The 21,254-nt window shown below is 44.8% G+C and overlaps 1 protein-coding gene across 3 annotated transcripts in view; it reads right to left on the bottom strand.

The window, feature by feature from the left end:
- Nucleotides 1–21,254, bottom strand: part of CCNY (cyclin Y) — a 106,545-nt gene that overhangs the window by 34,914 nt on the left and 50,377 nt on the right. For all 3 annotated transcript variants that reach the window (XM_043478423.1, XM_043478424.1, XM_043478422.1), the window contains exon 2: nucleotides 1,348–1,422. In XM_043478423.1, the coding sequence (XP_043334358.1) occupies nucleotides 1,348–1,422 (75 nt within the window). The remainder of the gene's footprint in view (nucleotides 1–1,347; nucleotides 1,423–21,254) is intronic.

Raw genomic sequence — 21,254 nt, 5'->3', positions numbered from 1 at the left:
GGTGAGAGGGAAGGGGTAGATGCACGTTCCTGCCTCACACCCAGGGATCCTGTGAGGTCGGAGGACCCTGCCATCCGTCTCCCCGTGACAACCACGCCACGTGTCACCCACTTAAGAGGCTCTAGTGCCATTCCATGTGAATCTAGGTAAAAAGCTTCTGACTGATGTTGGTCTGTGCCCTGAATTCACAGGAAGTGAGAACCGAATCTGAAAGTGTGCCAGCTGTGTAAGTTGTTTTCATAGTACTATATTAAGTGCAAAACTTGCTTTTGACTCTCATTTCTCATTGTCCCAAACCTTCACCCCACCACCACTTTCCTGCCTGGCAATACCCTCCCCTCTCCATGGGCTCCCACTTCACCAGGTGAAGAAAAAAATGTCCTGCTTAATTTCCACCCAAAACATTCAAAACTTATCTCACAAGTATTTGATGCCTACAGTGATTTCTTCTTATACACTTAAAATAAATAAATAAATGCACCAAATTCTCTCAGATCTCATCACTGGCCTGCTTAAATCAAGATCACCAATGTTATATCAGCATTATGCTACACCAAAGTTGTCACCTAGCCATAACTGAGGAGTTATCAGTTCTTAAAATGAACTGTCTTAAATATGTTTGATTATTTTTCTAGTCAACTTAGGATCTTCTCAAAATGAGAGCTTAGCAATTTGACAAGAGTCACGGCTAGAGCCCCCAGGACCTCAGCACTGTCACTACAGCATCATTTAACAGATTCCTCCACTGCTTTTTTCTGCAGGAACAAAAAAAAAAAAATCTTTTTTCTGTACTGTGTGTTTTATCTCTCCTTTGTAGCCAAGGGCCAGGGAACAGTGACATAAGTCAAGGGCTGAAAAGAGGGGAAAATCCCCCAGAAGAAATTCCACGCCACAGAACAAAGAGCTTAACACAAGTATGACAGAAAGAAAATATCCACCCCTAGTGTACAGGTTCAATCTGGCTCTCAAATGACACAACTGAGATAATGGTGTTTTTATTTAGAGTTGTATTATGATTTCTTTTTACATACTACCTAATACTTCTGATCTTTAGAGAATTTGTACAAATAATAAATTTTTAAAGGAAAGTTTCTGATTCTCAGGGTAGAAACTGCCTAGAACTATCCCAACTGATTGGCAAAATGAGGACAGTTGCTTCATATAGTAAATTCTAAAAATATGACTTACTATAAAGTAAAGAAACCCCAAAGGGTAACCACCCAAACATCCTTAGTGGTCACTAAAGGGGATTCTATCTTTATCCTGAGAATCACAGCGACTGGAAAATCAAGACAGGCTAGTTACCAACATAAGTCTTAAAAAAAAAAAAAAGAAGAAAGAACCTACCGTCTGTTTGAGATTTACTGAGGAATATCGTGCTGGCCCGAGGATGGTCTGAAGGATTGAATTCCATGTTCAAATCTTTAAAGAAAGAAAAAGAAGATATATGAAAACCCATCTGATAACTAGAAGGAGTCAAGATTTTCCATTTTTTAAACCTTAGATTACTAAGACATTCAAGGATTCTGGAAGAAACCAATAGTTACTGTGTTAATAGATTCTTCCAGGTTCAACTTCGAACACTTAACTATTTAGAAACTTGAGAAAGTCATACATAAAATTAGACACCTGGCTGGAGATCTATTAGCCCAAAACTCCATTTTCTTTTTAAAAGTCTGTTCTGCACCCAGTTTAACTACAAAATAGCAGGACAAAGTCCTAACACGTAATTAAGGAGAGGTATGTGCGACTCATCTAAATCCACAGTTAAGCGAGTGGTATTTCCTTGTTAAATGTGATTAAAATAGGATATCTCAGCCAAATTGGTATCAACACACTCTGCTTAATTAAGACGGTTATTTTCTGAAAAGGCAAAATTAATCCTTCAGAGCAAAAGCTCACAATGCCCATCTGTGGGCATAATCAGGGCCACAGATGTGTTTTGTCTGATTCATTCATTTTCTTTCTTTTTTAATAAATTTGAACCCATGTATAATTTCTGTATTTCAAACACATATCACAAAGGGAAAAAAACTGTATTTCCAGCTTCTCTTGAGAAATCAGATCATTCAGCAACACCGGGCCCCACCCCAATGGTAGCAACTGGCAGGACCTAAAACCCCAGTGCCCAGTCCTCACCCTCTGCCCCACCACCCACTCCTTCGGGCTGTTCCTCAGTTCCTCCCCGCTACTGGCATCTGCCTTTGTAATCTTGCCTTACAACAGTCTCCAAGGGCGACAGGCTTGTCCAGTATAAACAATCAGAATCCCATCACTACAGAGTTTTTTCAATTAAAAAAAAATTCCATACGGAAAGAATGGTTAAGCAAAAGAAAAGAATAAAGTTACAGGAGGGAAGAGAGAAGACCAAAATTAATGGAAAGTCAGAACGGTCTTCAAATTAGCTTCCAACATCACAGTGAGAACTTTTGAGTTCCATTATTTCAATAAATTTGCAAAGAAATCTAATCAACACCAACAAAAAACAGAAGGGATCTTATCCTTAGCTTTAATAGTTCATCCAGCCCAAGATAAGAGGAAAGAAAAAACAAGGATGGTCACACATTGTTGTTGCTGTTTTTGAGGGCATCCAGGGCCCTCACAAGTAGCTTGCTGGGCTCAGGGCAGCCTCAGCTCTGGAGGGTGTTGGCGTGTCTGTGCTTGTGAGTTTTCTCTGGAGCCTGCCTTGAGGGAGAGAATGACTGTGTCTCAGCCTGAGGCGCCACCTGCATTAAGGTGTGGCAGCTCATGACCTGGTGGAAGGTGGGCGTTTGTGACTTGCTGGTGGAAAGAAAGAGAATCAGACCATGAAAGCCCTCATGGTTGCCTGTGGCCCACGTTGGCTGGGGCCCTGACTCCTTGTGTTTTTGTGTTCTATTGCTTCATTTAAAAAAATATATATATCTATTGTATTTATTATTTATTTATTGGGGTGCCTCAGACCTCAGCTCTGGCAGGTGGGATCTAGTTCCCTGACCAGTGATCCAACCTGGGGTTCCCTGCCTTAGAAGCACCGCGTCTTGGCCCCTGGACCACCAAGGAAGTCGCTCTTTGCTCATTTTAACTTGAGGATCATATCCTCGGAGGAGATAAGTATCTACCTGCCAATCAGGAGAGAACACAAGGGCAATGGCTCCCGAGTCCGTTCAGAGTGGCAGGTCAAAGCCTAGGGCTTGCTCTATCTAAGCCAGTGGTCCCCAACCTGTTTGATACCAGGGACCGCTTTGTGGAAGACAGTTTTTCTACAGATTTGGGTGGGGAGGATGGTTTGGGGGTGATTCAAGTGCATTACTTTTACTGTGCACTTTATTATTCTTTGTTGTTGTTCAGCCACTAAGTCATGTCTGACTCTTTGTGACCCCATGGACTGCAGCATGCCAGGCTTCCCTGTCCTTCACCATCTCCCAAAGTGTGCCCAAATTCAAGTCCATTGCATCGGTGATGCCATCCAGCCTTCTCATCCTCTGACGCCCTCTCCTCCTCCTACCCTCAATCTTCCCCAGCATCAGTGACTTTTCCAATGAGTCGGTTGTTCACATTAGGTGAACAGCTTTAGCGTCAGTCCTTCCAATGAGTATTCAGGGTTGATTTCCCTTAAGATTGACTGGTTTGATCTTGCTGTCCAAGGGACTCTCACTAGTCTTCTCCGGCACCACAATTCAAAGGCATCACTACTTTGGCACTCTGCCTTGTACCCTGGAGGCAACCCCTGATGGCTGTCACAGAGACCCCTTGGAGGTGACTGTGCCTCAGAGAGAAAAGGCAGTTTTAGATGTGGAGTCCCTGGAGTTGACTTCAGCCCACTCCTTTTTTTCTTTTAATTATTTTATTTTTTTTCATTTATTTTTATTAGTTGGAGGCTAATTACTTTATAATATTGTAGTGGCTTTTGTCATACATTGACATGAAACAGATCACCAGCCCACGCTGGATGCATGAGACAAGTGCTCGGGCCTGGTGCACTGGGAAGACCCAGAGGGATCGGGTGGAGAGGGAGGTGGGAGGGGGGATCGGGATGGGGAATACATGTAAATCCACTCCTTCTTTATGATGATGATACTTATTAAGCTTTCCAGGTGGCTCAGCAGTAAAGAATCCAATGTAGGAGACGCAGATTCAATCCCTAGGTTGGGAAGATCCCCTGAAGAAGGAAAGGGCTGCCCACTCCAGTATTCTTGCCTGGGAAATCCCCTCAACAGAGGAGCCTGGCAGGCTACAGTCCACAGGATCACAAAGAGTCAGACATGACTGAGTGCCTCATACTAATACAACATTCTAAGAGTCTATCGCCAGACTTTCAGGTGAAAACAGAAATACTCAGTCACAATGCTTTCAGTCCACATTTTGGCTGAGTACAAGGCATGATAGGATCCCTTTATTCAAACTGGAAAGAAACGGACAGAATTTAATACAGCAATGCTGTGAGCCCTCCATGTCTGTGGGAACTGCACCTGTGGGTTCAATCAACCTCTGGTCAAAAATAATACATTTGCCACACATGGGCATCTATTTAAATAACATTCGTATTGCATGTTTACAACACTGTATATAAAATTTACATAGCATTAGGTATTATAAGTAACCTAGAGATGACTTAAGGTGTATAGGGAGACGTGGTCAGTTATATGCAAATCCATGGCATTTTATGAGGGACTTGGGCATCCACGGATTTTGGAACCAATCCCCAGTGGTTACCGAGAAATGACTGTATTCTCCCATGCCACGTAGCCTAGTTTTTTCTGTCCTTTCCACAGATGTCATAGCCTTGTTTGTCTCGGCTTTTAAACTAGCACCAGTGCCATAAAGATCCCTGCGATGATGCCTAAGATAAGTGGGAGTTACAATCCATGACTGACGGTCTGGAAAACCAGAAAAAGAAAAACATGATGGTGCAGCAAGGCCTAAACAGTGCTGGGTCTAATTAGGATAGATGAGGAGACATAAAAGACGATCTGCAAAAACCAGAAACTTTTACCTCCCACCCACTTTCTCCGCACTGCCTGGTCTCAGGTTGGTCATGTTCCAGTGACTCATCCAAGAGACGAGCTGTTCATTTCGGGCTTGACAGCATCAGTGAGTAGAGGCCGAAGACTCAAGGACCCTGTGAGCACTTGGTAGTGTTTTAAGACCAACTGCAGTCAGCAAACAACCCCAACTTAACCTCAGATGATTCCATCAGGTCTGTTTCCTATCTTTAGACAAATATATTTGACATGGTCATAATCTTAAAACTTCTAATTTCAATTTCAGGTAGTCATATTGCTAAGTGTGACTGGGATCTGCAAAGCAATGATGAAAAATCAACAAATAAAGCCTGTTCATTTTAAATCAGTTTGGTTTACTTTTATTTTTAGTCACTAGTGACCGACTGCCTGAAGATCAGAGACTATCTCCATTCATTAGTGCTCCATTCATCAGAACCTGACCCCACTGGTTTGCTCCACGGGCTGCCACGGGCCAGCCCCAATCCCTGCATCCCGCATCAGCACCCCTGTTTATAAACCCTGCTGCTGTTGCCACGGCAGCAAACTGCTGCGACTACAATTCCGACCGATTCCAAAGCCATCTTTTGTACCCCTGCTGACTTCATGTTTATTTTTCACAAATATTCTAACGCACTCACATTTGGTCATCTTCTGTTCTCACTCTCCTGGGGGCACACCTATGCATGGTGGGCCTCCAGCCTAGGTCTGTGCACACATCTGAGTCACACTCAAGTGCTCTGTCTCTACATCCACCTCTTTCCAAACTGCCCATCTCTCAGTCTCCTACTCACTCTTGTCCTCTCCCTGTATCTGTCTCCTCTTTCGCTCCCGCACCCTCTCTCCAGTCTCTCCACTGTCCCTTTCAAATATTCTTTGTTAAGATGAACCAAAGGAGAGAAAAGATCCTAATGTTTAAGGCTAAAGAGAGACTGTTATGCCAATACAGCAACTAGATAAACTATAAGCTCTCACACTACAAGCACCTAGAAATCTGAGATAGAATATAAGACATCCATTGAAAAGCTTAGAGAGTGAGGCAAGGGAAATGGCTCGAGCCTCTAACCGAAGAGTGAAGTGGAGTCTTCTGGCAGAGCAAAGGCTGTCTGGCTGTGTGCCCTGGGTCTCGGGTTTCAACCAAGGTGACCACATGTCTTGGTTCACACCGATTATTCTGACACAATAACCAATTCTATCCTCTTTATTTATAATGTCCTGATTTAGGAAGTTACCTTATTTTAATGTCCTGCAGGGTAGGATATAAGCCAGTAGAGGGGATACAAGTTAGAACAGATGCTTGGAACCCTCAGAGAGATACAACTGCAACAAAAACTGAATTAGAAAACAAAGTTATCTATAAACCCAAATGGAGCTGGGCCTCAGAAGGGGAAACGTCTCCCAAGCTCCCCACCGCTGCAGTGAATGGTACCCACTGGTCTGTCCGAATCTCCAGCATGGTTCTGGAGTTCCACTCTACTCCACACATATAGTCCAGGGAACCCTCTGACAAGAATTTCACACCAAGCTGGTCACAGGCCAGTGGGACCCCTGTGTGCCCAGCAGAAGTAAGTGCAAACCACTCTGGAGAAGTCTGCCTCTCTGAGCCCCTCCAAAGACAGGCTCCCCATCCCAAATGACATGACTCAGAGGAAATGATCCATCAGAAGTGAGAGTCAAGAGACACAACAAATGATGCGACTAGAACCTGCATAACAGAGCTGGTGAGAGACGGGAAAATAAGCACAAGGTACTTAAAGTCCAGGAGAGAAAAAGATAAAAAATGTACAACTGAGGATGACAAGATTGAATTCTGGCTTCTCCTCGGCTACCTGAACAAATCACTTAAAGATGATGGTGACAGTCTGACAGGCCACCAGACCCTGTGATGATCACAGACAGTGCTGCTTAAGGCCAATGGGATTCAGGGGCCCCGTGGAAAGGCTGAGCGGGGCCCTCAGCCCTACAGATCAGCACTGAGGACAGAGACCATGTGTACAAAGTCCAAATGCTCAACAGTAATCAACAAACAAGCTGAATAATAGAAATACATAAGCGAATGATCAAGTGAAGCAGCTCTTCTCAGCTTTTTTTTTTTTTTAATAAAGAAAAACTGGCAAGAACTAACCATTAACTCACATGTAGATTAATTCAAAGAGAAAGAATCTCCTAGCAACCAGCCTCTCCTGAGGTCTGAATCAATGCTATCACTGAACAGGAAAAACACCACTTGGAACATTGATGTTTTAATATCAGGCAAATAACTAGGTCTAGTATGAGCAATATTGGTAAAATTGGCTACTACGGACAGCTAAATGACACCCTGAAAGTCAGCAAAGACACTTTATTCAATGGTCAATAAGTATTTACTCAGAATCATCTTGATGCAGGCATTGCATGCAAGAAATACAAAGTGACACTCCCGTGGCCCCCAGAATGCTGAGGCCTGGGGGCGGGGAAGCAGTCAGGGCGGGACGCTGCCACAGAACCCAGGAGAGAGCTGAGGCCGCCGTGAATCGAGTCAGACTGCGTGTTGAGTGAGGGGCGAAGGATGTGGGGGTGCTGGGGATGAAAACATAAACGCACCAAGAATACTCAGGCCACAAAAAGATTCATGTCTGATTTTAGAGGCAGGTGGGACTGAATAACATCCGGGACAAATGAAGTCAGTAATACTGAGATTTCCCAGTAATAGATTCGACAGCATTTCTACTTTCAAACACAAAACCACCAAAAGCTCACAGGTGCTGTAAAGAACACAGAGCAAGAGAGTGGCAAGAGATTCTCTAATCAATTCTCACCAAGTAACCCGAAGCATTCCCCAGTCACCACCACCCATGTCAATGAGGGTCACATGTGGAGCAGATGCAGAAAGGCTAAAAACAGAAATCATGGTTATATAAATCAGGAATTATCTGAAAGCACTTAAAGAGGGGAAATAAACCAAATAAAAAATGAAAATAAGATTACAAAAGGATATCACGTGCAAGACAGGAAAATAGAAGATGTAACTCGGGGCAAATGCAGTGTGAGCTATGTGTGAGGAGACCTGCTGGGTGAGTGACACCAGAATGTGGGCACCGAGGTGCGACACCCCAGAATTGTCTGAGGGAAACAAAGACCTGGCTCCTACTCGACGCCGACGACGCAGAATAAATGACAGGAAAGGAACCAGTCTGCCTCTCTCACAGCAATTCTATTCCACAGACTCTAAAGACTGTTCTCTCAGTTCCAATATGTCAGCCGAGAGTACATCTACAGTTTCAAGAGGTCAAACTCATACTCTGCAAATGAGATCATCACCCTTCAGTATTTTCCTCACGTTTAGACCTGATCTATATCTTATATTCTAAGAAGAACGTTAAATCCAGAATTTACCTCCTGCTTCAATCTATAACTTCAACCTGTCAATTCTGGGGAAATATATAGAAGGGAATACTGTGGCCTCTAAGGGTCCTACTTGACTCAGACACAAGGAAATGGGATGCAAAACTAATAATAAAATCTGCGAGGCAACTGCCAGGGCCGAGCTGTTCTGTATTTAATCAGGTCTGTCACGGTTCAGAGGGATAGAAGACAGGCAGCCGGATGGACAAGACGTGCATTCAGAAGAGCCACACCGGAAGATCCAGGTAAATAAATGTGCCTCAGACCCTGCCATCACAGACCTGCTGCTCGGTTCACTAGCATCTAACTGAAACGGTCACATTTCGTTTTTAAAGCTGAATCAGTAATAAGTCCAGCACGAGAAGCGTGGTGCTGACTCTTTTGTTCCATCTGAGGGCTCAGCGCTGGGCACGTCAGGCTCCAGTCCAGCAGCACCGAGACGCAGAGAGTTCTCCCTCCAGCCACCCGGCGGACGGTGGATGCACCTCGACGACTCTAAGCACGTATGAGTGCACGCACACACACCAGCACACATGAAAACCCTCCGTCCTCTGCAAAACCCGAGACACTGAGACACGGGGCACAGGCAGCCAAGTGCCCGGCCTGCCGCTGAAACAGCCATCGCCACTGCAGAAGAAAACAAAGGCACATGTGACTGGCGCAGGTCACTCGGGGTCCCTGGTTTGCCAACCTAGTAAATAGCGTTCAGTCAGTATGCCAGAACCAGGGGCTCCGCACCCGTCCTGTTCCTCTCCTCTCTAGACCCAGTGAGACATCAGGGCCGGGGAGTCAGGCACCGAGCTTGCTCGGTGTCCCCAGGCCCGAGCGGGGCAGCCAGGGGGCATCTTCTCTGTGCTGGCAGCGTGGTGGCGACCCCGGGGGGAGCAGAATAGGAGCGGGCCCTCTGGTAGGTTTCTTGTGACAGAGAATAGGAGGGGAGAATGCCACATTTATTACATTTTTCCTACCACAATCTGCCAGGTTTGGTGAAAACGGATTTTTAAGGCAACATTTTTCTCAGCATTCCAAGAAATCCATGATCAACCACATACCCTGGTGACTATGTTCAAAATAGGAAATGTCACTTGTTCGCATGATGCAATGAACTGCCCTTTGAGAAGGGGAAAACACTAGCAGTGATTAGCTTTGATTTTCTTCCATAATTAGAATGTCCTGGAGCGTTCACTGAAAGGTCATCCTGCCGTGGTTACCGCGCCCAGTGGAAGGGGACAGTTCCAGCGACATCAGGCCCTCGGAAACCCTCGGGTAAAATGGTCACTGCATCATGCTTCTTGGGAGTCAGAGTGGCGAGAGGTTCTGAGTCACTGACAGCCTCCTCCTCAAAGCACCCAGTGGCCGCCTCTGATCCAAGCAGGGATCATACTGCTTCATGGGGGGTTATGAACAGAAAACACAGATTCGGACAGGTCACAGTCAAAAAATTAATAAGGGCCACAAGTATATCAGTAAAACACCAATATTATTACTAGAGAGCATGCACAATTGCAAAAAGCCTTAAATATGCCAGATTTTCTTTTACCTGATTAAAATCTTTTAAAAAGTCTAGTCACTGGAGAGAGAAAACGTAATTAAAAAGAATTAAAATCAGCTATGCCTGCTCAATTTAGACATCCAATGAGTAGCTTTTGCTAGTTACATTAAATATTAGTATTACATACTTTCTCATATGGCAATTTCAGACTGCAATCTGAAACTTTGAGTCACTCATTTAGTTTTGGGACTCTATCCTAGTGAGATGATCTCACATGCAGATAAGACTTTAAGCCCAAAGATGTTCATTACTGCATTATTTATAATAGGAAAAAGAAAACTATAAATAATCTAAATGTTCAGTAATAAGAGACTTAATAAAGTAGCTGGCAAATTTACCATATTGAAAATTTTGTAGCTATTACAAATAATAAATGTTTATAAAATGCATAATGCATTTATAATTGGGAAAATGCTTCTATTTATCATGCTAAATGAAAATGAAGATAAAAAATTTTGTAGACAGTGTCACCACAATTATATGTCACCCAGGTTTGGATTTGATTGCTTTGGTGGTGGTGGTTTTAAGTAAATCAAGCTTTTAAAAGTACTAAAAGATACTACACAAAAAAAATGTTCACAGTACTTCTTTTGTGTAAAGCAAGCATGGGAACTTTTTCTCTTTTCATTTTTTTTTCACTTTATTTTTTAAATTGAAAGATAACTGTTTCACAGAATTATGTTGTTTTCTGTTAAACATCAACAAGAATCAGCCCTAGGTACACCCATGTCCCCTCCCTCCCAAACCCCTCTCCCATCTCCCTCCCCATCCAACACCTCTAGGTTGATACACAGCCCCTGTGTGAGTTCCCTGAGTCATACAACAAATTCCCATTGGCTGTCTATTTTACATAGGGTAAAGCAAGTTTCCATGTTACTCTCTCCAGACATCTCACTCTCTCCTCCCCTCTCCCTGTGTCCCTAAGTCTGTTCTCTATGTCTGCTTCTCCACCGCTGCCCTGCAAATAAATTCATCAGTACCATCTTTGTAGATTGCATATGTATGCGTTAGAATACGATATTTATATTTCTCTTTCTGACTCACTTCGCTCTGTAAAATAGGCTCTAGGTTTGTCCACCTCATTAGAAGGGTGTGTACAAAAGGGAACCCTCTTGCATTGCTGGTGGGAAAGTAAATTGATACAGCCAGCCACTATGGAAGACGGTATGGCGATTCCTTTAAAAACTAGGAATAAAACCACCATACGACCCAGCAATCCCACTCCTAGGCATATACCCTGAGGAAGCCCACACTGAAAAAGACACATGTATCCCATTGTTTATTGCAGCACTATTTACAATAGCTAGAACCTGGAAGCAACCTAGATGTCCACTGACAGATGAATGGATAAAGAAACTGTGGTACATATATACAATGGAATATTAGTCATAAAAAGGAACACATTTGAGTCTTTCCTTTTTTAAAAAAAACAACTTTTCTATATGTTCCAGTTTTTCTCTGTGGACATATTTTGCACATTCAAAATGAAGAGAGCAGCAGAGCTGCCCTTTATAAGTATACCATGCTGCTGCTGCTGCTGCTAAGTCACTTGTAGTGTCCGACCCTGTGCGACCCCATAGACGGCAGCCCACCAGGCTCCCCCGTCGTCGCTGGGATTCTCAAGGCAAGAACACTGGAGTGGGTTGCCATTTCCTTCTCCAATGTGTGAAAGTGAAAAGTGAAAGTGAAGTCGCTCAGTCGTGTCCGACTCATAGTGACCCCATGGACTGCAGCCTACCAGGCTCCTCCATCCATGGGATTTTCCAGGCAAGAGTACTGGAGTGGGGTGCCATTGCCTTCTCCGGTATACCATGCTACAGAGCTTTAAATCTTACCATTAAATTTTCAGCAACAACAAAGACAAAAAAATTTACTCTAAAATGGTGGAAACTTCCATATTCACTTAGATGAAAAACAAAGAGTTGGTAGTAAGTTCATATAAGAGATGGGAAGATAAACATTACAAATTAAACAAGGTTAAATTTATTTACTGCTGAACAGGAATATTGTTTCATTCCAGATAAGCAAGGTTATGGCTGGTTTAAAGAAGACCAATACCACTGTTGAGCTGATATAAACTAAAAGGCTATTTTGATATCTGAGTAGGAGGTGAAAAGTGTACATGTCATTTCTCATTTCAGCAGCATTTAACCTAAAGGTGTATGTAGAGACGGGGCTTCTCCCATCTCTCAGCTGGTAAAGAATCCACCTACAATGCAGGAGACCCTGGTTCGATTCCTGGGTCAGGAAGATCCCCTGAAGGAGGGATAGGCTACCCATTCCAGTATTCTTGCTTGGAGAATCCCCCAGGAGCCTGGTGGGCTACAGTCCTTGGGGTTGCAAAGAGTCGGACATGACTGAGCGACTAAGCAAATATGCAGAGACAAAGTCTCACAGGAGAGTGGGGAGCCGGGCAGAGCACCCAGGGGCACCCTGAGCAGCTCAGTGCCCCAAAGAAATCCCTACACAGTTGGGCTGAAAGTGTATTAATTGTTTCCTGCCTGTTACTTCCTTATCCAACTATCTGTGGTCCCAAATCACAGACACAGCACAAATAGCCAACTTTGGCTAAAAAGACTGAACAAAACCAGTGAACAGAAATCACATGAAGCCTGCAAACGCCCTAGCGTCAGACACGCTATTTCTGGCATTTCATGGTAGACACACTACATTTGGGTTATTATTTATAAAGCTTTCAAACTACTGAAACAACACTGCTACTAAATAACCCCTGACATCTTAGAAATTAAAATTTTACATTACTTCCAGTCTTGCCATATTTTTTCTCTTCTTTTTTTAGGATTCAGAGTTAATTTTGGGGAGGCCACACTGTGCAGCCCCCACCAGGGATCGAACCTGGGCCATGGCAGTGAAAGTGCCGAGTCCAAACCACCAGATCACCAGGGAACCCCCCTGCCATATTTTCTCAGGAAACATGAATGCAGAGTGTTAGAAATAACTGAGATGACGATGACGATGATGATGGTGATTAACCATCCTCACCACCATCTTTGTCATCATCATCACCATCTCAGGCCCAGAGTGCTGGCTTTTATCCTCTGCTTTTAAATATAAATGAAAACCAACCCTCTTCTCCCCTCTAACCAGCAGAGCAGGGAACCATAAGCAGCCGTGGGGAAACATCGTGGGGGCTGGGGGTGGGGGGTCGTCATCAGCTTCACAGATCCCACAAGGGCAAGGCAAGGACAGAAGGCTGTCTCTCCTCACCACCAAAAAAAGACCCTGGCAAAGAGGGGAAGCTGCTCAAGAAAGACGATCTGACACAATTTTATGATAATTCCTGTTTCTGAGTTTTGTGTTCCAAATATACACTATCTGTGGCAAATATACACCACCCGTTTTCACTGAAAGCAGCGAAGGAAAGGGAAAGACTTCCTCCACACAAACATGCTCCAGAGGGCAGCGGATTTAGGACAGTTAAGTACTATCGAATGAACTAAAGTATTCTGTATTTGGAAGGGATGGAACAAAACTCACATTTTCCACTGGGTGTATATATTTGTCCAATGCCACATAGGGGACAACACTTCAGGGATTAATTTGACATGTAAGTATTTTGAAGGGAAGACTTTTGAACCTCACTGATCTATCTCACTTCTCAGACAATTAATAAAATTAATAAATAACACAGTGTTACACTGTGGAATCAAACATTTACTAGTTTTTGAAAAAGGTCCAAATAGCCATCATGTTCCTCTACTTTTTCTGCTGATTGGTTACCAATCAAGAAAAACCAATATCTAAAAGAATATTTTTTATTTCAGAACTGAGTATAGTATAGTCCAAGTCCCAGACTTTCTGTGTTTAAGCCTCCCATTAGACAAATAACCATAAAATATTTTAGGAGATGGTGAGGTGTCCTAATTATTTTTCAACACAGTGTCTCAAAAATCTTTTCTTATGAGAGTAAAGGGTATTAAACAGATTATATAACAAATGTAAGAGTTCTTAAAACATGAACTATTGAGAAGTAAAAGTACCTACTGTCTGCAACTTTTTCTCATATGGTTCAGGAAAAAAATCCATGTAAGAAAGAAAAAATAATAAAGCGATTGTGGCAAAATGTTAACCACATTTGGCGGTTACGTTAGTTCTATTCCAACTTTTCTGTAAGTCTGAAACTGTTTACAAATAAAACATGAAGGAACATGTATCAGCAGGTTTACTACACAAAAGAAGAGTTATTTAGGTTGTGAAGTCTTTCCTACAGACTCTCTACCTTTCCTCACTTCTGGTTCTCATCCAACCTCGTACTTTCCTAGTCAGACCTGCAGGAAGGCAGGCTCTCGCGCCCCACTCCCGGCTCCAAGCCACCTCCAAACATGGCTTCCGTTTCTGCTCACCTGAGCCCTTTCTCACCAAAGTCACCACTGACTCTCACATCCAACATGCCAGCTCTAACCAGACTCCAGCTTTTCTGGTGGCGATGTGACTCCAACTCCTGCTCCGCTGTTGTCTCTCCATGAAGTTTTCCTCCTCTGACTCTTAGACTGCCCTTAGATTTTAAATACGATGCACTTTTTGCCCAACTCCTGTCAATTCCCAGTGCTCTGACCTGTGAAGGATCCTGAGGCTCCACTGTAAACCCACGCAGGGTAACGGGCCCTGACTTCAAGGTTTGCCAAAGCCCAACCTCAGCACATGACCTTACACACCAGGGGCGATACCGATGCGCTCTGCTGGGCAGGTAACTGGTCATTTAGTGCTGGTCGTGGAGACAAACTGACCTTTCCAGCCCTTGGGTTATGCCCAGGGACACTTTTCATATTGCTTTACTCAGACTTTTAAACTATTGTTTAAAACCTCCTTTCTTTATAACTGTTTCACTGTTTCTATCTAAAACTATAAATGGAAACTTTCCCTTTCATAGATTTTCTTATAAGGTTGGGTATTCTCAGTATCTTCAACTCTGAAGCCAAGTTTATTTCCAGAGAAACATATTTTCTTTCTCTTTTAATTTTACAGTGAGTCATTAACCGAAATTAACTTTACATAAAAGGCATCTCCACTGTCAAATGAGATATAACAGATAAACTCTTACCAAATTTATAAGAATAACCTCCTGCTTTTTCCATTTAAAAGCCTAATTTCTGAGGTACAGTCTTATTTATAGACCACGAAGCTAAAACAAGCAGCACACAGAGGCTGATGCACAGGCAGAAACACTATGTAACTACCTAAGGCCACAAACACAACATCTGGGAAAGCTCTGGCTCTTCCTGTCACCGTCCCTTCCACAGTGAAAGTCGTTTCAAACAAGACTGTTGCTGCTTCTCCGCTGACAATAGTCTGAAAGCCAACTTGTTCCACACTCACAATGGCGCCTTTCTGCAAGATGGTGGAACGGGCTGTGTTCTGAAGGAGGGGGCCCGACACCTGTCGGAGCTGGAGAACCCCCAGCCCACCCCAGCCCATGACAAGCTCCACAGGAGCCGCTGGGAGCACAGAGCCCATCTTTCAAAGCATGGGGTGTTATGCAACAGTGCTCTTCTCAGATTATTGTATAATTGCAGCACTTGGGACTCAGAATTAAGTTCCTATATTAAACTTCTACTGCCACATTTTATGTCCCTTTAGTATGAGGAGAACTTTTATGAAGTTGACATTTTGGGAAACTTTACATTTCAAGCAATTTCAGTCTGATTTGTAACACATGACTTTGCTTAATAAAAATAAAAGACGGGGGCGGGGGGAGAAGCGGATTTCCCTTCTTGTCATGAACATTTATCACCTTTCCTTTTCTACTACAGGCCTTGTTGTTGCTGAGTTGCTAAGTCGTGTCCAACTCTTTGGGACCCCGTGGACTGTAGTTCACCAGGCTCCTCTGTCCACAGGATTCTTCAGGCAAGAATAATGGAGTGGGTTGCCATCCTCTTCTCCAGGGAATCCTCCTGACCCAGGGATTGAACCTGAGTCTCCCCCTTGGCAAGTGGATTCTTTACCACTGGCTTACCAGGAAAGCCCGTATTATAGGCCTAATCTCAAGTAAATAATCTAATGCATGTTATTCATTTCAGTCTGGCTTCTTAACAGACTCTGCCTTTATATTTCCAGCAAACGGGGTCTTCTCAGGGAGGTGCTAATAATATAGCCTGAACTCCGGATTAGCAACCACAATACTCTAACTGGAGAAAAAGCACAGCTTCCTGCAATGTCTCTGGCCAGAGCTCTACAACAGAAATAAGAGCACCCATCCTTAAACAACATCACAGAAGCACATGCCAAAATGATGGGTACAAAGAGGTGTTTGACTCAGCGACACTCCGCAAAAATGCAGGCGTGAGTTGGATGACTTCTATGGGTAACATCACTAAAAATGCTGTGAACAAGCAAACAAGTGTTGTGCAATGTCTATTGGAAGGGCAGCTCACTAGAGACCGAGTCCCAGTGTGCTTGAGCATGTGTCAAATGTTCAAACACTGGAGATCAGGAACAGGGTCTAGAACACAGGCATAAGCCCCAGCCAGACACCCCAAAACTGCTTCTGGGAGTGCTGGAGAAACAGCCGTACGAGGCACGGGAAAGAAGAAGGGTCTGGAGCCGGGGTGGGGGCGGGGGGGGGGGCTGCTCATGTGCAGCTTGTCTGTGGCTGTTTCTGTAGCTCTTTGCCGGAGCTGAGTAGGTGAGATGCAGACCATGTGGCCCTTTCCAGAAAAAGTCAGCTGACCTTTGGTCTAGAGCGAAGAAAAAAGACCAAGGCTGGAAATACGTGTGAGGGCATCTCTGGATAAGGGCATAGAGGTGTCACTCCCCAGGAGAACAAGAATGTCTAAGTCAACTGACAGTTAAGCAGGGTGTAGGACAAGGAAGCTTCTAGACCAGTGCCACCCCATCCTTACTTTCAATCCCCCAACAGCACACTCTCTGCTAACTAAAAAGTATGTATGCAAAAGTATGTGTGTTAGTTCTCATGAACAAGTGGCAAGACACACCACAAGAAACAAAGACTAATTATGCTTAGCCTTTTGAAAATGGTTGTTTCTTTAAAAAAATTAAAAAAGGCAGTATTAGCCCATCCTTTTTATCCATGTAAGGAATACAGGGATGTACCATTTATTCAAGTCTCTTACCCTTCAATGCTAATTATCAGTATCTCAAAAAAATGTCAATCATTCTTAAGTACTTGAAAGGCATTTATATAACCCAAATACATGCTTCAAAAGATGCATGCACTTTGCTGACACGAGCACCTGCTCTGTCCTCACTCCCCACCAACCTGCCGTCCTCTGCCCACCGCTGCACCACCACAGACACGGAGTGGGTTGAGCAGGTTATACACGGTAAAAGTTAACAAAGTCTTAACGTAGTTAGTTAAAGCAACCCTATCAACACAGTCTTTTAATTCCTATCTTACAAATGAAAACTGAGGCTTGGGTGTGTGTGCTGTCGTTTCAGTCATGTCTGACTCTTTGCGACGCTATGGACCGTGGCCCGCCAGGCTCCTCTGTCCATGTGATTCTCCAGGCAAGAATACTGGAGTGGGCTGCGATACTCTCCTCCAGGGGATCTTCCCAATCCAGGGATTGAACCTGCACCACTTACATCTCCAGCGCTGGCAGGTAGGTTCTTTATCACGAGCACAACCTGAGAAGCCCAAACTGAGGCTGAGAGAGAACTAAATAACTGGCCTAGTGTCTCAAAGCTAGAAACTGGCAGACCCGATACCCAAACCTAGCTCACCTGACCCCACAGTCTATAAAGCACTTTCATCTCCTGCAGATGTAAATCGTATGTGAACTCAGCACACCAGGGAAGCATAAAGCTACTTCCCTGTAGAGCTGCCCCTAGGGAGCACTGGATAAGGACAACTGCCCAAGATTCTTCCTCTCCATAGCCTGAGACAATCCAGGGAAATGCTATCATAGTCAGGAGAGGAGCTGTCAATTTCCTCAGTCCACGTTGCCAATCCCTAAATCTGCCACCCCAAAGGCCAGGCGAATGCTGCTTCATTCAGGCTCTGGCTACCCGCTGCCCTGTGGCGGATTCCATTCCCCTCCAGGAAACTCTTGTGTTCATTTCCACAGTCAACTCTCCTTATTTTGATTGAAGAAAAGGAGAGAAAGTCCGGATGCATTCAAAACGCTCTCCTCCAGGGTTCCCTGAGTTTGCAGAACCACCGCGCAGTGGCTCAAACCAGTGGTTCCCTCCCCTCACGCATCCAGCACGTGCTGCCAACGTCACCACCTTAATCTTATCTCCATCACCGCTCACCTGCACAACTCCCCATCTGAACATGCCCGTCATCCATCACAGAGCACCACCTCGCCCTCCTGGCTGTGAACAGCTTGGCACAGTGACACATCTGCTTTGCTCATCATTTTAACCCAAAGCTTGGCATAGAATAAGTACATAATAAATAGCTGTTAGATAAATAAAAACTAACATAGAATCAGAATGTGCTGACACACGCCAGAAAGAACGAGCCAATTTACACACCCACAGGCTGTGACAGTGACTTTTCCCGCCTTCGTCACCAGGTACCAGGGAAGCTTCCACGTCCTGGCTAAGTGGCGGCTGCCAGGCCCAGGAGGCGCAGTGGTGAAGGACGCAGCAGTGTGCGGTGCCCTCACAGCTGGCGCCCGTCAGCGCTCGGCTAGTCGCTGCTCCTTAAGTCTCAATGAAGGATGTAATTTGAGACTGGGTTTCAGCCTCTTTTATGAAGACCTCTGACAGGCTCCATTTGACACTACACATATTTGCTCCTGGCAAATCCCAGATGCTGATCTCAACTCCCCTGCAACCTATGTTCTTTATTTACACATATGCTTCTGTGGGTTGTAACAAATTTATCTCATATACATACATGGAGAATGCGTGTACAGTAAGTATTATAATACTCACACAGATACACATATCATTAACATTTATGGAATATTTATTATGTGCCAGGCATAACAAAGGTTTTAGATGCATTATTTCACTTACTTACTAGAAGGCTTTCATAGTAGAAAGAACATTCCATGATCACATCCATTTTAAAATGAGGAAACTGAAGGTTAGAAGGCTGTATAACTGGCCCAAGGCCACATAAAGAAGGATGAGCCCCAAAGAATTGATGTTTCCAAACTGTGGTTCTGAGGCAGACTCTTGAGAGCTCCCTGGACAGCAAGGAGATCAAACCAGTCAATGCTAAAGGAAATCAACCCTGAATATTGGAAGAACAGATGCTGAAACTGAAGCTCCAATACTCTGGGCATCTGATGTGAAGAGTCAACTTGTGGGAAAAGATCCTGAAGCTAGGAAAGACTAAAGGCAGAAGGAGAAAGGGGCGACAGAGGAAGAGACGGTTGGATGACATCACTGATTCAATGGACATGAGTTTGAGCAAACTCCGGGAGATAGTTAAGGACAGGGAAGCCAGCTGTGTTGCAGTCCATGGGGTCGCAGAGAGTCGGACACGACTGAGCGACTGAACCACCACAGGGGAGAGGCGGAGCAGGCGTCTCTCTGCTGCAGACCCGCCATCTCTTTCCCCCAAGCTCACTACACTTCTGCCAAACTACAGCCTACCAGCAGGAGCTTGGAAAGAAAAATGTTTTGGACTTTTTTTTAAGAGAAGAAAATACCGTCCTTTAATTAGTCTTTCCATGCCACGGCAGGCCCTGACCACACACAGAGCTAGCACAGTGGGTTTATTCGGAGATCCATCTCCACCATAGAATGAATTCTCAGGCCAGATGTAAGCACATACAATCACATGCATCAAAGAAAGGGGGGGAACTACCAAGGGTAATACCATTTACTTTGTACATTTCTTAAAACCGGCTTTTTTGATTCCACCCTTGCTGGCCTGGATGGAAAACTACAGTATGCCCTTAGGAAGCATGTATTTTAACTACAGAGAAAATGACCACGTCCCTCCCTGGAAAAACACCCATGACGTACAAACCCTGAGAACAGCAATGCCAGGGCCCTCCGCTCACACTGCTGCTCCTCGCCCACCTTTTTTCTTGTCCACTTTTTAAAAATAAACTTTACGGAGGTGATCTACAGGGAATTAAATGTACACACATTTTGAGTGTACATCTCACGGTGTTTTGATAAATTCACACACTGTATGACCACCATCACAGTCAAGACACAGAGTATTCTCATGCCTTCAGATCTGCTCTGTGCCCCTTCCCAGCCCACACAGCCCTCCTCACCCCGACCCACAGGCAGGCCCTGATCCCCGCCACTCACAGTGAGCTGGAGGCGTCTTCTCTAGACCTGACACAAACAGATGCACGGAGTACGACCCTTGCCCACCCCTGACTTACACACCTTCTCCACAGTGCACTGTTTCACAAATCCTGGTATTTAGCAAATTCCAGCTGTGCTGTCTGGTGTTCTATTCAATGAGCCACAGGGTGGAGAGGCAAGTTCAGGCCGCACTGACGCAGGCACGCGTGTGCGTGCAAACAGCCGAGCCCTGGCACAGTGCCCTGCCTCCCAGCACCCCAGGCAGGCTGAAGGCATGGAGCCTGGGAAGCCCCGGATTCCTGTGAACCCCAGGAGAGTTCCCTGTGACTCTGGCTGCTGCCAAATGAGCCCCCGGCTCATGGCAGGTCCTCAGGCTCTCTGGGGTTGTGTTCAGCCTCACTTCTGTTTCATCTTAGGCTTCAATCACAGTTTTCCATTTTCTTTTCTTCCCTTTTAAATTTATAGCATCTTCCTGTGCGTGTAGGTGTCACAGAAAAGGTGGAGCTGGTTCCCTGAGTGGACATGAGGGCAGGACTGGGAGAGACAGGTAACCACCTCCTCTTCCCTTGAAGGAGAGCTCCTCTCCTCCAACTGATCCATCCCAAGCAGTCGTGCTCACCTGCTGCAGCTGAGACTCACCTGGGAAGCTTACAAAATACTGATGCCTGGATCCACCCCAACAGCTCCTGATTCCACGGGTCTGGGATGGGCTAGGGCCAGGCGGATCTCAGAGTTGGTCGGGGAGCCTGCGGGGTAGCTGGAGGGAGGGGTGGGGTCCTGGACCAGCCTCCCTTCGGCAGCGCGCTGCCCCAGCCCCCCATCACGAAAGACCCAAAAGGCTCCTGAGTTCTTCACTCCAAGGCTTTAATGCCTTAGTCCACCCAGGTACCAACTACGTCCCTGACAAAATTCATGTCGCATGCCCTGGTGTGCAGCTTGAGCAGTGGATTTCTCCGTGATAATTAATAAATCTGTGACAGGGGTCATTGCATTTAATTACTAACATAAAGCCCAGGATATTAAAGGGACCTTCTTTCTGCTCTGCTCAAGACACCGATATACTTTTTTAAGAGTGCACAATGGATCTTAGAAATGGTTTCTGCCTCAGTGGCGACAGGAAGCCTCAGGGGCAC

The sequence above is a fragment of the Cervus canadensis genome, chromosome 10 (genome assembly GCF_019320065.1).
Source record: "Cervus canadensis isolate Bull #8, Minnesota chromosome 10, ASM1932006v1, whole genome shotgun sequence".
Taxonomy (NCBI): Eukaryota; Metazoa; Chordata; class Mammalia; order Artiodactyla; family Cervidae; genus Cervus; species Cervus canadensis.
Note: the sequence above shows the minus strand (reverse complement) of the source record. Positions and strands in the feature narration are given on the sequence as shown.